A 17,333-nucleotide genomic window follows, 5' to 3' on the forward strand; every position below is an offset into this window, starting at 1 on the left:
TTAGAGTGCCACTTAGAATTTGGAATTTTTTTTAATTAATACAAAATTAAGGTTCTAATTTTTCAAATGCTTGTCAATTAATAATATACTAGATTAAGATCCGCGCCTTGCGCGGAATAAACATTGTATATATAAATCATTTTATGTATTATATGTTCTTACATATTATGAAATAATAAATATATATTGAATAATTAAAAGTCAGTAACTATTACATATATAATAAAATTGGTGCGAACGTATAAATCAATTTTATTAATACAAACAATTTTTTAAAAAAATTTGATAGGATATGTAATTAAATTTAAATGATATTAACATACATAGTATATTTTTAATATTAATGTCTATTTTATTTTTTTTTTTTTTTTTAAATGATGCTTTCTACTCATATTTTTTTTTTATGATGTGTATTTTTAATAGCAAAAACTTTACATTACTAATAACAAAATTTTCATTGTGGGATCAATAATTTTAGTAATTGATAATTTAAAAAAATTTATCAATGTTAGTTCAAATCTTTTATCAAAAAAAAATTATTCAAAGAAAATTTTGAAATTAAAATATTTATTTATTCAATATGGTTTATAGTTTAATTTAGAATGATATATATATACATATATATTTTAAATCTTAATGATTAATTAAATTAGACTTTTACTTATATGATTTTGTAATCATTTGTATTTTGTCATAACAAAAATTTTAAACCATATATCGCAAAATTTCAATGTGAGACTTTTAACAGTTTTAGTAATTTATATTCATTTTTTAAAATTCAAAATATAAAATATACAGAAAAACCTAAATTTTTATAATATGGTTATTGTATTTTTTAAAAAATTATTTTAATAGCTTTAAATTAAACAAATTTGATAGAAGATATATTTTTTTTATCAGATCTTTATTATTTAAAATTATTAATTGTCGTATATACCTTATCCACATTAGACAATTCCGTAATCTTTATTCAAAATGATCTTAATAATGAATTATGGTTAGTTTAATAAAAAACTTATTATATAATTAGATGGACCGACCTATTTCATCGTGCTGATGCTGATGGTGACCGGTGGTTACAAAAAGATGTACTAATATTTCACAAATAATATATAGGGGATAGGGTATATTGCAAAATAGAGCGGCTGAGACAACCAACCCCTCCGGCTAGAACTCATCGATTCCCGATGTTCTCGACGGTTATGAAGCCTTTACTATCTCCGTCACCGTCGCTGTTTCGCCTTCCTCCCCTTTCTTCTTCTCTCTCACTCTTCTTTCGCGTTTTCCCCTTCTCCTCCTCCTCCTCCTCTCACTTTCATTCCCCTCATCCGATTACGCCTCTCCGTTCCTCCCGCCGCAACTATACTCGCCACCACGCCTCTCTCTCCGACCACTACCTCTCATGCTCCGTCCCCGAGAAGCCCCTTCGTGTAGCCGTCCTCCTCAGCGGCGGCGTCGATAGCAGCGTCGCCCTCCGCCTCCTCCACGCCGCTGGACACTCCTGTACCGCTTTCTACCTCAAAATCTGGTTCCAGGTCTGTGATTCTTCATCTCATGTCTCTGTCTAGAAACATGGGTTTGTGATGTTTCTAATGTTCTGTAGGAAGGCTTTGAGAATTTCTGGAACCAGTGCCCCTGGGAAGACGACTTGAAATACGCAAAGCATGTCTGTGAGCAGGTACTGTTCCTGGTCAAACCCTGTGACTATGTTCTTGATTTTTAGATTATGTTTTATTAGAAAAGGTTCATACTTTATATACTTCACTGGAAGATATGTTCACTGCTTATTCGAAAAGGTTCATACTTTATATACTTCACTGGAAGATATGTTTACTGCTTATTCAAAAAGGTTCATACTTTATATACTTAGAGCAATTGAAAGGATGATGTTTACTGCTTGTTCAAAAAGATTCATACTTTATATACTTAAGAGCAATGAAAGGAGTGCTTCTTGTGGTGTCATTTTTACAGGTTGGTGTACCTTTAGAGGTTGTGCATTTAACAGATGAATACTGGGAAAGAGTTGTAAGTTCTTTTTTGTTTCATTGCTTCTTCTTTTTTTTAGAGTTGCCTAATGGTTTAGGTTTTCTGATTGGATTTTTTTCGGTGACATGTCAGGTTTCTTACATTATTGAGGAGTACAAATGTGGGCGTACACCTAACCCGGATGTTCTGTGTAATACTAGAATCAAGTTTGGTAAGCTCATGAAAAGACTTGTGCTTTTTGTTGAAGTGTGTGTGCTACTTTGACTAATCAGCTATATCTTAATAGGGGCATTCATGGATGCAATCAGTGATATGGAGTATGATTACGTAGCTTCAGGTCATTATGCCAAAGTTGCCCATCCTGCTGCTGGTGGTCCATCTGTTTTGGAACTCTCACAAGACATGGTACTTCAATTAACACTCATCACTTAATCTGCCTTTAGTTTTCTGATCAGCATGTTTTAGAGAGAATGTTACTTACTTGTTGGGTGTAATATTTGCATTTGTATGCTACTAATGCTTCTTAGGTACATTGCTTTGGTGTTTATAGGTGAAAGATCAGACGTACTTCCTCTCACATCTCTCTCAAACCCAGCTTAAGCGACTCCTGTTCCCACTTGGTTGCGTAAAGAAGGTATTCAAACCTCTCAGCCATTTTGAAAACGTATTAAAAAAAACAATTTGTTTTATTAGTGGTTATCTTTATGCTTGCCTGCCTTTGTTATCTGATGTATAGGAAGAAGTTCGGAAACTAGCTACACAATTTGATTTGCCAAATAAAGACAGAAAAGATTCACAAGGAATATGTTTCCTTGGGAAGGTAATTGTTCTTCTTCTGGTTCACAACAGCTTTACCTAGTACAAGCCTGAAACATATGAAAATATGGCGTTCTGTAATAGATAAAGTTCAGCGACTTTGTCGGAACACACATAGGAGAGAAGGAAGGGATCATACTGGAAGCTGAAACTGGTGACTTCCTCGGTAACCATAAGGGATTTTGGTTTTACACTATTGGACAGCGTCAAGGCCTGCGTTTACCCGGTGGACCTTGGTATGTTGTTGAGAAGGACACCAAGAACAATGTAGTGTTTGTCTCGAGAGATTACTACTCAATCGACAAGAGAAGGCGGGTTTTCCGTGTTGGATCCTTAAGATGGCTTAGTGGGAAACCTTTAGACAATGTTAGCCAGCTTCGTTGCAAGGTAAAAAAGAATATGATCGATTACTTTTTCTACACATGATGACTACTTGGCACTGATAAGTGTGAGTTTATAGGTGAGGCATGGGCCTGGCTTCTACAGCTGCAGCTTTGAAATGGAAGCAGAAGGAGATGTTGCGGTTGTACACTTAGAGGAAGACGACCAAGGTCTAGCTGCTGGACAGTTTGCAGCTTTCTATGAAGGAACCATTTGTATTGGGTCAGGTGTTATCTTGGAGTCATGGGACGATCAGTGTTTCCCTGTTTGTGCAAAAGCTCTTCAACTCGCAGCTGTGGAAGACAAAACCAAACTTGGGAAACCTGTTAAAATCATGACGATGCCAGTTACTACTTCTGTTGAGGCTGGGCCAGGAGAGACAAGTGGAGAAGAAAAGCTTGTCAATGCATGAAACAGAGGAAGTGGTGTAGTAGTCTGAAGAAGCTACTCGAAGAGTTGAAAAGTAGAGAAGCAGATGTTGCTAGAGGATAAGATTAATATTATTTAGGAAAAACACTTTGTAACATTTGATAGTTTTGTTGTCTTCTTATATATGGTGGCCTCATGGGAGATCATTTGTTATCTTGATGATTGCAACTATAACAATGCAGAAGAGAAACATCTGTCTAAGCCAGAGATTAAATTGGCCGAGTCACAGCGTTCATCTCTTGTTCAAATGAGTTGTCACATATGTATCAATATAATCAAAATTAGACATGGGCATAAAAACCGAAAACCGAAAATCGAACCGGAATCAAACCGAAAAACCGAATCCGAAACCGAACCAAAGTTCAAAGATAACCGAGCGGTTCCTATATTTCAATAACCGAACCGGAGCCGAACCGAGAACCGAATGGGTACCCGAATATCCGAAATAAAATTTATATACCTAAAAATATTAATTATATTTAGTATTAAAAATACTAAATATTCAAAACTCACTACTTATATCCCGAACTATCCAAAAAAATCGAAATACTCGAATATTTTTTTTATCTAGAGTATTTTAAATTATCCTAAAGAACCGAATTACTCGAATAGTTTTTATCCAAAATATTAAAATTTATCCGAATTACCCTATTTATATCCAAAAAATTCCCAAAAAATTATTTTTTACCCCGAATCATCCAAAATTAACCGAAAAAACTGGAACCGAACCGTAACTGAATTGAAACCACAAATTTACCGGATATTAGTCGGTTCTTATAATTGGTATCTGAACCGACCAGAAACCGAAAAGAACCGAACCGGATCCTAACCGAATTTCATAGATAACCGAATAATTCCTATATCTCTATAACCGAAAAACCGAAAACCAAAGAATCGAACCGGAACCGAACCGAAAACCGAACGCCCAGGCCTAATCAAAATACTAGAGTATTATATTTATGATTAGTCATACATATGTTCAACATACATATTTCATGACTTTTTATAGAATATCTATCAGGTCATATGTTTTCATTTTTTTTCCTGAAAGTATTTTTGTCATTTTAAAATATGTGATTAAGATCTCTACATGCAGACAATATATTTTGTAAGAAAAAATAATATATATATATATTTTACATAGTAATCAATTATATGTCTAAGAATTCAAAATTACATTTTCATTAACTATCTTAATATGTGTGTGTTGAATTTCTTTTTGCGAAATTCCTTTAGATGTCCTTTTTAGTTTATTTTCACAAAAATAGACTTTAGAGAAGAAAATTACCAAAATAGGTTTTATTAAAGGGTAAATATGCATTTATACCCAAATGAAATGTTAACTAATCTAGACTTATGGTTTAGAGTTGAGGGGTGTGGTTTTGGGGATAGAGTTTTAAATCTTAGAAAATAAAAAATAAATATTAAAAATTTCAAAACAAAAAAAGTGTTATTTTGGTCATTTTATTTTTTGAGTGCTATTTTTGTGACAAAAACTTAAAAATGGCTATCCGAGAGAATTACCATTTTTTTAACTAAATATATAATGTATTTAGTAAATAGATTATTTACATAATAAGCAATTAAGGTTACTTTTATATTGCATTTTTGTGCTAATTCATTAATGCACATGTCTGCATGTGTTTGACAAAAACAGAGTATTTTCTCTACGAGTTAAGCAAACGTTGTTCAAACAACTTAACTATAACTTCACCGAAAAGATTATGAAAGTTTGCCATCTTCTTCTTGTTTGTTTTCTGTATATTCTCTTTTTCAATCATGGCAATCTTTGCGACTTTTGTCATTGTCCCTTTTGGTTTGCTCTTCTTGGTATCAGGCCTCATCATCAACCTCATTCAGGTCATTCACTGCTTACATAAAATAATATATTTATTTTTAATTTAAATGACTTCTCAATAGAAGAGACTGGTTGATACGTCTTTTCGAACACAGCTTGTGTTATTCATCTTTGTTCGTCCTGTCTCAAGAAATGTGTATAGAAGAATCAACACAAGTGTTGTAGAGTTACTTTGGTTGCAGCTCATATGGCTCGTTGATTGGTGGGCCTTTATCAAGGTTTGTTGATTCGTTTCAGTTTATTTATCTGTTCTTTAGTAATAATTCAGTGATTGTGATGTTTTGATACTCCAGATAAATTTGTATGCTGATGCAGAGACTCTTGAACTACTTGGTAAGAGGATCATGTAATTCGGCTTCTTGTGTGTTATGTGTCATGGATATTTAAGTGTTCATGATTATTACAACACCTTCAGGTAAAGAACATGCACTAGTCTTAAGCAATCATAGAGGTGACATCGACTGGCTCGTCGGATGGGTTATGGCTCAGGTCTAGAAACAATACTTCTTCAGAATATTTCTTGATTTCTGTGAATCTCTAGGGAAATCTCTATTCCTGTCTCTGAAATATTGTATATCATCACGATGACAGCACTCAGGCCGTCTGGGAAGTACTCTAGCAATCATGAGGAAAGAAGCCAAGTATTTTCCAGTGAGTTTGTTTCATCAGTGAGCCTTACTCAAAAGTTATCAGTTTATTCTTTGGTTTACTGAAACACTGCAATTCTATCACAGATCATAGGTTGGTCCATGTGGTTTTCAGAATACATCATCTTGGAAAAAAATTGGGCCAAGGATGAAAAAATCCTCAAGGTTAAGATATGTTTCATGTTATCGATTATTTGCTTGAGCTAAAACAGTTTTGTGACTTATGTAACTGAATCTAACATCACGATTATTTGCAGGCAGGTTTTAATCAACTGAAGGACTTTCCTACCACATTCTGGTTGGGTCTTTTCGTCGAAGGAACTCGATTCAATCAAAAAAATCTTGAAGCTGCTAAGGTTTATGCATCTCTAAAGGGCTTACCAACACCTCGCAATGTTTTGATTCCTCGTACAAAGGTGAGTCTTACCATAACTTTTGCTTCCCTTCACGTTATTTTATGAGCTTTTGCTTATATTTACTTGCATGGTTTGCAACATCAGGGATTTGTTTCAGCGGTAACTCACATGCGCTCGTTTGTTCCCGCGATCTATGACTGCACATATACAGTTCAGAAGAAACAGACCACACCAATACTGCTTAGGATGTTCGGTGGCCAATCATCTGAGGTAACAAAAGAGTTTATCAATGACTCAATGTGTCAGTTATATAGCTCTTGCTTTAGATTGATCTACTCTCACTTATGTTTCTTCTTTTTCTCTGAAGGTGAATTTGCAGATGAGACGTTACAAAATGAGCCAAGTGCCGGAAACCACAGATGGCATTGCACAGTGGTGCCAAGATCTGTTTGTCGCCAAGGTTTGACAAATTAAACAAATCCTCATCATCAAACTTTTTTTCATATGGTCTCTCATCTCTTTTGTAAAAGCAGGATTCTCAACTTGAAAACTACTTCACAAATGATGTGTTCAGCGACTTGGACGTTCACCAAATTGGCCGGCCAATCAAACCACTGATCGTAAGACACTATCAGATTATTTGAAACTGTTGCTAGAACTAACCATCTCTCTCTTTGTGGAACCGTCTGGAAACAGGTGGTGTTAACTTGGTTCTGTCTCCTCATATACGGCAGCTTCAAGCTACTTCAGTGATTCTCCATGGTCCAGATCATCTGTTTCTTTGTCTTTTTCTTGGTGGTTGCAACTTCAACAGTGGGACTTCTGATCCAATCTTCCTAATCAACGGGCACAGTTCCTAACAACCTCTACCAGAACTCTCCCCTCCAGACAGAGACTTCACGTTGCCTTGATTATTTTTTTATCTAATGAATAACCCACATGTATATCATGTATATTATTTTATGTCACATAAGACATCATGATGAAGACACGTAAGCTTTTAGCAGTTTCAGTCAACAAGCTTTTTAGTTGCTTCATTCAAAGTAATATCATGTCAAGAACTGGACAGGCTTTTTAGTTGTTTCATCCACATGTCTTCCAAGACAATGCAAGCGGTCATAGATCTTCTCAGACTAGAAGGGAGCATAGAGAAGACTTCTTGCAGCTTCATTGAGGTTATCCACATGTCTTCCAAGACAATGCAAGCAGTCATATGAATCTCAAGTAAACTCCATTAACCTCAATGAAGCTGCAAGAAGTCTTCTCTACGCCTCTCTCATTCATCCTCCTCGATGCTCCCTTCGCATCTTCCCACATATTAAACTCTCCATACATGACCGGCTCAATATTTGTATGCGTCCACAGGCAAAAGTTATTTTGAACCCTTAAAATGTATCTATCTATACTATTAAAATAGAATTCATTACTTATTTCATGTGTGATTTTTTATATGGACTATCCTTAAAAAATTTATTAAATTTTATATAACTTAATTATAATATCTTTTTACTTTATTTGAAATACTAATAAATATCTTAAAGAAATGTCTAAGAAAATCTATCAAATATCTTTTAGAATCTTTTTAAAATATATTTTCGAAATTAGTTAATTAAAATTTTCGTTAACTCAAAGTATAATTAGAAACTAAATTTTAGTTTAGCTTTGATTGTAAATTTTTTATATTAATTATAAAATACTTTTAATATATTTTAATGATAATAAAAATTTTAAATTTATTTAATTTTCAAAATTAAATTTAAGAAGTATTTTAAAAGATGTTTTTAAAAATAAATATTCATTTCTATTTCTAATTTAAAAATAAAAATTCTTATATATTTAGCACATAAATTATGACTTATTTCATATGTGATTTTTTAAATTTAGACCTCTTAAAAGTCACACCTTTAAATGTTTTTACCATGTTTAACTAACTAATTTCCATCTTTTTTCATAGATGAAACATTTGATCTTTATTTATATCGTATATGTAAGACTTTACTCTACTGTTATTAACGTCTGTATACTCCCATGAGTTAAAAAACAATTGGGTTTATTATTTAAACAACTATACTAAATTGGTTTAATTAATAACTATATACCAAATTCTCTATTATGTAGTTTCAACTTAATTTAATTTTCACATATGTTTCAAATTTAGAAATAAAACAAAAATTATGCAAATCGGTATTTTTACATAATAATGTTTTCAAAATAAATTTTGTTACAAAAATACAAAATTTATAAATTTTATAATAGTAATATTATACGTCACACAAATATTATTATAAAATTAGATAATATGTAACACCAAATTATATTAATTTATTGAGATATTTTATTAATATTTTAGTATTAAAAAAACCTGCATGGTTGTGCGGGTCAAGATCTAGTCCATATTATTAAAATTGAAGTACACATTGAAATTGTTTGGAAACATGAATAGCAGTATAAATGATAACTGTTTGAAAACATGGATTGCAATATAAAAAAGAAGTATAGTGTACTTTTAGTAATTTAATTGATATAATTACATTAATTATTTTTCTATATTCCATTCAGTTTAACAATTTCATTAATTATATTACCTTAACAATACATCACATCATTAATTATATTACAATAATAATAATAGTGCAGATTATTATTTATTAGTTAATCGACATTAACTTTGTGTCAATTATAAAATCAAAAATGTAAAATAACTGGGTTTGCATATGATTAAACGTTCGGTTTAGTTTATTTACTAAAAAAAATGTTTTAGTTTCAATCGGTGGTAAATTACATAGCCAAGAACATAATTCAAAAACATGTTTTTTTGAATAAAATAATAACTTAAATCAAAATAATAAAAATGTATTACATTTATTGTCAATTCATTTTTCACTCCATACAATTATTTTACTAAATAAAAATCTCTTTATATTTCACTTAATTTAGCCAAACACATAGAACGAGTCATTTTTATTAGTTTATAAAATCAGTTAGGCATGAACATTGGCTATTCATTTAGGTACGGGTTGTTCTTTCCGGATATCATTTTTTTTTTATTAGGCACTGCTTGAATGTTATAAATTTATGTGTGGGTTTTCAGTTGGTCCTTCTTAGTCTGGATGAGTTCAGTTATAATGTATATGAACCTAAAATATCTAAATAACGAATGCATCTGAAACATGTTCGTATATTTGTACCAAAAATAACCATATTACTCGATTCGGTCCAAGTATTTTGAATACAATTAGTTATATTATGACACATCTAAAGTATATAACATTAATTATGAAAAACAAATATCAATATATAAAAATGTAAGAACAATACCAGCGGGTGCGCGGGTCAAACTCTAGTATGTTGTTAAAGTATAATTATTTGTACAATGGTATAAATAACATTTTATATAGTTATAATATTTTTATATATAAATTTTAAGCCTTTTTGATCTTTAAAAAATTTTTTAATGTAAAATATATGTAATTATGTACATATAAAAACTTGTGCCTATAGTTATTAATATATGGGAAGACATAGGATTTTGATCTTATGTTTTTTGGGGTATTCATGGATGCAATCAGTGATATGGAGTATGATTACATAGCTTCAGGTCAATATGCTAAAGTTGTCCATCCTCCTCCTGGTCAATCTGTTTTGAAACTCTCACAAGACATGGTACTTCAATAAACAATTATTACCTTTTGTTTTGTTCACAAACTTTTTAATACTAAAATTAAACGGTTACAAGAGAAATAGCAACTTCGTACAAACCACGATGTGCGAGCTGATAAACTAAAACCCCAATATATAGTTCAAGGGAATACAAGAATAAAAGGATAGAGACACAAACTTGAAATAATTTGATAAAATCTTATGCAAGGTATCGAAGTTACCACTTACGGTCCAATCTAAGAAACACTCAAACCGCACTTCCAAATTTTCAAATAACAAACGATTAGTCACAATGACAATGAAGCTGCATTTTAGAGAGAATGTCACTTGTTGGGTGTAATGTTTGCATTTGTGCCTAGTGTTATAGGCTAATAATGCTTCTTAAGTACATTTCTTTGGTTTTTAGTAGCTCTACCATTTAATCTGTGTTTTTCTTTATTTTCAGGTGAAAGATCAGACCTACTTCCTCTCACGTCTCTCAAACCCAGCTTAAGCGACTCCTGTTCCCACTTGGTTGCGTAAAGAAGGTATTTGAGGATGTTCTATATATTTGCAAAACTATGAAAGATTTTTACTCTACTAGTGGTAATTTTCATGCCTTTGTTAGTGGTATGAATTGATTTGTTAGTGGTAATTTTCATGCCTTTGTTATCTGATGTACAAGAAGAGGTTCGCAAACTAGCCACACAATTTGATTTGGTAAATAAAGGGTGACGCTCTATTTCCCCCCAAGAACTATATTTTATGTATCACCAAATCTACATAGACTTTGACCATAGTTCCATTTCCCCATCAAATAAAAGTTCAAATCCTATTTCCACACCAATATGAAAGTTCGAATTCTAATTCCACATATATTAGAAGTTCTAATTATATTTTCACACAAACGTATATATATTAGAAGTTCTAATTATATTTTCACACAAACGTAGGTTAACTACGGTTTACTATTTACCAATTAAACCAATTACTTGTTTTATCCAATAAAATAGCCAATTAAACCGAAATGATCCGATATAAATCGGGGTTTAACTAATTTGACCCGATTTAAACCCTTGTTTACCCGGAAACAAAATTCCAATTTTTTACCTCTCCCCCTTTTGAAACCCTAGATTCAGAGCAGTGAAATTGACGAACATCCAAACGAAATTCAAAGTCGATTGCGAAGGGATTGTTTGCTTATAGTCAAATTAAATGGATGGTGCTAGTGCTCGGCAGGATCCATATTTTCGTGACGAATCCAATGACGAAGAGGAGATGGAGATAAACACTTTCCGCATTGAAGAAGCTGTAGTTGCGTTCACCGTCGAGCCTCATATCTGACACCATTGATGATCCACTCAAATCTGCAGAGACATTACTCATCCTTCCCTTCAATCTCTGGATTTTCCCAATTCGATTTTTGTTTTGGGGTTCGTATGTTCTTTGTGATGAGATTTGGAGATTTTAATGGTTTAAATAGGTCGGATCAGGACAATGATTTTGAGAACTGAATCGGGTTTGTTATTGGTTTGGTTTTGTCCAAATCGGTTTAAGTACAGTGTAATATTAGTTGGCCTAGATTAACCAAAAATATCGTATATATGTGGAATTAGAATTTGAACTTTCATATTGGTGTGGAAATAGGATACAAACTTTCATACGATGGAGAAATGGAACTATGGTCAAAGTCTGTGTAGATTTGGTGATATATGATAGTTCTTGGGGAAATAGAGCCTCACCCCGCCAAATAAGGACATAAAACATTCACAAAGAACATGTTTCCTTGGGAAGGTAATTGTTCTTCTTCTGGTTTACAACAGCTTTACCTAGTTAGTGCAAGCCTCAAACATATGAAAATATGGTGTTCTATAATAGATAAAGTTCAGCAACTTTGTTGGAAGACACATAGTGTTGAGATTTATTAAATTAATGTCCAACTCTATATTGTTTGATTAATACGATATTGTCCACTTTGGGCCCTAGGCAAACCCGCATGGTTTTACTTTTGGTTTTCTTTCCAAAAGGCATCGTACTAATTAGAGTTGGACATCTATTTATATATTAGACATTACTTCGTCTAACTTCCAACGTGAGACTTTGTTTAATATCTCACATTTCCCCCCTCTAACTAAGGACCACACTCTTCGCGTGTGTTTTTTTCTTTGAGAATGCTTCTCCACAACATCTCGTTCCTTTGAGAATGTTTTTCCCACAACGTCACAGGTTCCATGATCTTCTGACTAGTCTCTGCCAAACCTCCCTTTCCACCTTGAAGGGTCCTCATTCTTACGTAAATGGTATTTTGGTCTTCTTGCAGATCTTCGTCAACCTGGGGCTATGATATCAATGTTGGGATTTATTAAATCCATGGCCAACTCTATATTGTTTAATTGGTACGATATTGTCCACTTTGGACCTTAGGCCAACCCGCATGGTTTTACTTTTGGTTTCCTTTCCAAAAGGCTTCGTACTAATTAGAGTTGAACATCTATTTTATATATTAGACATTACTACGTCTAACTTCCAATGTGGGACTTTGTTTGATATCTCACACATAGGAGATAAGGAAGGGATTATACTGGAAGCTGAAACTGGAGACTTTCTCGGTAACCATCGCGGATTTTGGTTTTACACAAGTGGACATCGCCAAGGGTTGCGTTTACTGGGTGGACCCTGGTACGTTGTTGAGAAGGACACCAAGAACAATGTCGTGTTTGTCTCGAGAAACTACTACTCAATCGACAAGAGATGGAAGGTTTTCCGTGTTGGCTCCTTATTAGAAGAAATTAGACAATGTTAGCCAGCTTCGTTGCAAGGTAAAAAGAATATCATTCGTTAGTTTTCTACACACAATAGCTACTTGGCACTGATAAGTTGAGTTTTATAGGTAAGGCATAGGCCTGGCTTCTTCAGCTGCAGCTTTGAAATGGAAGCAGATGTTGCGGTTGTACATCTTGATGAAGATGACCAAGGTCTAGCTGCTGGACAGTTTTCTGCCTTCTAGGAAGGAACCACTTGTATCGGATCAGGCGTTATACTGGAGTCATGGGACGATCAGTGTTTCCCGGTCTGTGCAAAATCTCTTCAATTCGCGGCTATGCAAGACAAAACTAAACTTGGGAAACCTGTCAAACCATGCCAGTTACTACATCTGTTGAGGCTGAGCCAGGAGAGACAAGTGGAGAAGAAAAGCTTGTCAACACATGAAACAGAGGAAAAATGGTGTAGTAGTCTGAAGAAGCCACTTGAAGAGTTGAAAACTCGAGAAGTAAATGCGTAGAGTAAGGGATTGGATAACTAGTACTCCCTCCGTTTTGGATTATAAAATGTTATAGAAAGTTTTTGATGTTTCAATATGTAAGATGTTTTCATATTTTTAGGTAATTTTTAAGTTTATTAAAATTTGTGTAACCAGTATTTTTTGTGCATTTTGTAATTGGTTAAATAATTTTTAATACATATTCTAGTGATATTTTTAGGTAAAAAGTAAACTTCTTAATACTTGTGCATATGTTTAAAACATTATATATTTTGGAACAAAGGGAGTAGTATTTTAGGAAAAACAGATGTATCTATTTGATGGAGTTGCATACACAATTGTTGTTATCTTTAGCTGCATTTTATTCTACTTCTCGGAGAGATTTACATGCGCACATGTCTCCATGTGTTTGCCAACTAAGAGATTCAGCTTCATTGTCTTCTCCATGGAAGAGACACTCTTTTGTTGTGTTTGTTACAATTGAAAAGAATTAAAAATTGGGCAACTATGTGGTTTTGGATAACATTTTTATATATTTCCACATTTGTCTTCGTCATCATTGTTCGTCCATTTTGGAGCAGTTTATATAGAAGAATCAACAAACCCGTTGTTGAACTACTCCGGTTGCAGCTTATATGGCTCATGTGCATAATCAAAGTCCTGTGAGGGATTTGGTTTCAGCCATATTTTGTTATACAAGCACAAGAGGTCGCTTAAGGACCACGTCAAGGCCTTTGGGAAATGGCAATGTTTCATGTGGATCGATAGCCTTGGAGAAATCACGAGGACTACTTGTTAATTATACTTTTATGATTTCAATTATGAAATCTATGTCAAGGCCATCTAAATTTAATTTAATTCAACCCTAAAAATATTTTAGAAAAAAACATACTAACCTTATCCATATTTTTATTAAACTTAGATGCGATTAATCCACCAAATGATTTTTTCTTTCCTTTCCAAATTTTTAACACAATTTTTTTTTTGTGTTATAATTATTTTATGTGGTTTTTAATATATCTCACTTTACATGTCTCTTTATATATTGACTTAAATACACAACCAAAAGAACCACTTAATAGTTAATACTGTCACACATGTGTCTTTACATATATCATATAGAACTCTGCATAATATCTATATATACTTTAATATTATGCAAGGAAAGAGGGTTATCAATAAATCCAAATTACAATGACTTCAATGATATCATATTAAAGTTTAGTGTGAACTTGATCTTGATAATTAAACCAAAAGACACACGGATCAAATAAGAATATAAAATATTTTTATATTCTCCCACTTGACCTTTATGACCTTAAAAGTTCAATAATTTTACTGTACACATTTAATCGAGTTCACTTGATTTTTACTAACATTAAAACTGACTGAATCATGGTCGTTGTATATCATTAATCGACACCGTCCCTTCCATGTATCATAAACCAATTCTAATTTTATATTTATTCTATTAAAATTGAATCACCTTTTAAAAATAACCATTTATTCATCTTAATAATTACAACTTCTACAACTAAATTAATAACTATTAATTAATTAATCACAAATCATTTATTTTGTTAGATTATTCTTTAACCAGACTTACGATTATTCTCTAACCAATTTACAATAAAATTAAATATTTATTTAAAATGTGACATACAAACTTTAGTTTTTATATATTCATGTATATTATTATTATTATTATTATTATTTCATTTCACATAAAAATATAAACTATAATTCTTTTATTAAAACATATATAGTTATTTTTCAAATATATTTTTGATGATTAAGATAATTCACACAGATTTATTTGAATCATAAGAATACAACAAATAAATTTCAATTTAATATTTTCTTCAAAAATAACATAGAAGTGGGATTTATTTGGCATATTATAAACTTAGAGAAAAATATATCTATCTTATTAAAGCATAAGTATATTTTATGTGGCATAAAATATTTTATTTTATAAAGCTAATTAATTTATTGATATATATAAACATACTAATTGATGTTTTAATTTACGTAAATATGAATATTTTATTTTCCACCTTAAAATAGAGTTTATAGTAAAATGGTACATTTGTACTCTACTTTTCATGCTGTGAACAAACGCGAATCAAATCGTAGAAAGCAAAAGAGAGAAAAAACGAATTGAGGCAAATATCCATTTTAGGGTTTGTACATTATTGTGTGAATAATAACTTTACAATCTTTAGACCCATATTTATAGCAGTCTCAAAACCTGATTTCCTTATCCCTTTTAGAAATACATACTTATCTAGAAAGAGTAAATTTTTCTAATCCTATAGGTATATCTTACCGCAACTGTGGGTTTTTACTGATGCACAGAGATTTAAGACAGATCTAGATGCAACATTTCACTATATAATAGAGTAAAAAATGGTTTACTCTATTTAGACTATTTCCAAATTTAGACTATTTCTAATGCCACTCTATAATTTATCTAAATCTTATTAAAACAGAAGTATATTTTATTTGACATAAAATATTTCATTTTAGAAAGCTAAATTTATCAATATACATAAATATACTAAATGATGTTTTAATTTTTATATAAAGCCAATGTTGTACTAATTGATGTTTTAATGGGAAAAGGAAAAAAGTCGGTTATAAATATAAAAAGCCTAATTCAAGGCAAGGATATTCACATGCATTTAGAAGTCGGCACAAGATTATAATTTCCATAGCACCTTGTTTTTACCGAGTTCTTGTCTTTAAACGAGTTTGAAATGACAGTGAATTATGCATGTTATGCTACCATAAAAACAGTTGAATAAAAACTATGTAAGCACTTATGGCTGTAGAGATAAACTTGATTCAGAGTTAGAATAGTATATCATAGTACAAGATCTAGAAAGAAGACAAAATGAATTTCTTGAATCTCGAAAAAATCTTGATTTATTTTTATTAGATTTGTGGGATGAGACAGCTTTTCATAATTCAAGAAATACATCCAATTTATCCCCGTATTGAAATCGTGTTTTATTAAATTAATGTAGTTATTACTTTTTGTTTTCATAATTCATGCAATTAGGTAGCTATCCTGCTAATATTTAGGTACCCAACTCGACCATAAATAGAAGCATTCTAAAAGACATTTTAGTCAACAAGCCAAACAAAGAAATGAACGAAATGGAGACTAAAACTCAGGTGGAGGATTCGATAATCCAAGAATCATTGCTTACTTGCATTGATCTCGCAAACTCTGATCATCAATCAGTTCTTTCGCTCAAGCAGGTCTGAGTCCATTTATTAATTTATTTCTTTTTGTAACAACCAATTATTTTGTTAGGAGAGTTTCTTGTTTCAGGCATGTCTGGATAGTGGGTTTTTTATGTTATAAACCATGGAATAAGCGAAGAAGTCATGGACAAGGCTTTCGAGCAGAGCAAAAATTTCTTCGCTCTTCCTTTGGAGGAGAAGATGGAAGTGTTGAAAAATGAAAAACATCGTGGCTATACACCGTTTTACGATCAGATCCCTGATCCTGAGAATCAAGTCCAAGGTACGTGTAACCCCTGTTCGGGAACGCGCTAGGCGCGAGTCGGGCGGTCGGGTTGGGCCTAGCGCATAAAGAGAAAATCGGGGATTAATCGGAAATTATGCGGGGCGGAATTTTTAGATGGTTTACTATGTTATAAAACATGTTAATCTTTAATTGTGTATAACATTAATACATTTTCATGTTTAAAATTGTATAAAACACACAAATAGAATATATAAACTTAATATAGTGTAATTTTCATCAAAATTATGAATATAAATTATATATTTATAAAATTTTAGATCAAATAAACAAATAAAAATATTATTAAAAATAAAAATATTATTAAAAATAAAAAAATAAATAGGCGGCCGCCTAGGCGGCTAGTCGGTCATTTAGGCGGCTAGACGATCATTTAGGCGGTCTAGGCGGAAAAAATCGGATA

At 32.1% G+C, this 17,333-nt stretch overlaps 2 protein-coding genes and 2 pseudogenes across 2 annotated transcripts; all 4 read left to right on the forward strand.

Moving 5' to 3' along the window:
• Positions 1-1,130: 1,130 nt before the first annotated feature.
• LOC106328385 (tRNA-specific 2-thiouridylase MnmA) lies at positions 1,131-3,765 on the forward strand. The gene is made up of 9 exons (XM_013766820.1): positions 1,131-1,535; positions 1,604-1,678; positions 1,972-2,025; positions 2,119-2,197; positions 2,273-2,391; positions 2,537-2,620; positions 2,723-2,806; positions 2,887-3,189; positions 3,263-3,765. Exons 1-9 carry the CDS (start codon positions 1,188-1,190, stop codon positions 3,593-3,595), a joined length of 1,479 nt encoding a protein of 492 aa, XP_013622274.1. The 5' UTR covers positions 1,131-1,187; the 3' UTR covers positions 3,596-3,765.
• A 1,626-nt stretch (positions 3,766-5,391) lies between these two features.
• On the forward strand, positions 5,392-7,347 carry LOC106328386 (1-acyl-sn-glycerol-3-phosphate acyltransferase 3-like). The gene is made up of 11 exons (XM_013766821.1): positions 5,392-5,472; positions 5,566-5,688; positions 5,764-5,803; positions 5,886-5,959; positions 6,062-6,121; positions 6,205-6,282; positions 6,375-6,533; positions 6,618-6,743; positions 6,841-6,933; positions 7,007-7,093; positions 7,170-7,347. Exons 1-11 carry the CDS (start codon positions 5,392-5,394, stop codon positions 7,224-7,226), a joined length of 978 nt encoding a protein of 325 aa, XP_013622275.1. The 3' UTR covers positions 7,227-7,347.
• A 2,663-nt stretch (positions 7,348-10,010) lies between these two features.
• On the forward strand, positions 10,011-13,322 carry LOC106331180 (annotated as a pseudogene).
• A 3,178-nt stretch (positions 13,323-16,500) lies between these two features.
• Positions 16,501-17,333, forward strand: part of LOC106333309 — an 8,304-nt pseudogene continuing 7,471 nt past the window's right edge.

The sequence above is a fragment of the Brassica oleracea genome, chromosome C3, assembly GCF_000695525.1.
Source record: "Brassica oleracea var. oleracea cultivar TO1000 chromosome C3, BOL, whole genome shotgun sequence".
NCBI lineage: Eukaryota > Viridiplantae > Streptophyta > Magnoliopsida > Brassicales > Brassicaceae > Brassica > Brassica oleracea.

What these genes read in the sequence shown, in the direction of transcription:
- LOC106328386 (XM_013766821.1), top strand. Translation starts at nt 5,392, where the DNA reads ATGGCAATCTTTGCGACTTTTGTCATTGTCCCTTTTGGTTTGCTCTTC. An exon ending in AAGAAGCCAAGTATTTTCCA is followed by an intron (nt 6,122 to 6,204) that starts GTGAGTTTGTTT and finishes ATTCTATCACAG; the next exon opens with ATCATAGGTTGGTCCATGTG. An exon ending in TCGGTGGCCAATCATCTGAG is followed by an intron (nt 6,744 to 6,840) that starts GTAACAAAAGAG and finishes TTTTCTCTGAAG; the next exon opens with GTGAATTTGCAGATGAGACG.
- LOC106328385 (XM_013766820.1), top strand. Translation starts at nt 1,188, where the DNA reads ATGTTCTCGACGGTTATGAAGCCTTTACTATCTCCGTCACCGTCGCTG. An exon ending in GAATATGTTTCCTTGGGAAG is followed by an intron (nt 2,807 to 2,886) that starts GTAATTGTTCTT and finishes GTTCTGTAATAG; the next exon opens with ATAAAGTTCAGCGACTTTGT. An exon ending in TTAGCCAGCTTCGTTGCAAG is followed by an intron (nt 3,190 to 3,262) that starts GTAAAAAAGAAT and finishes GTGAGTTTATAG; the next exon opens with GTGAGGCATGGGCCTGGCTT.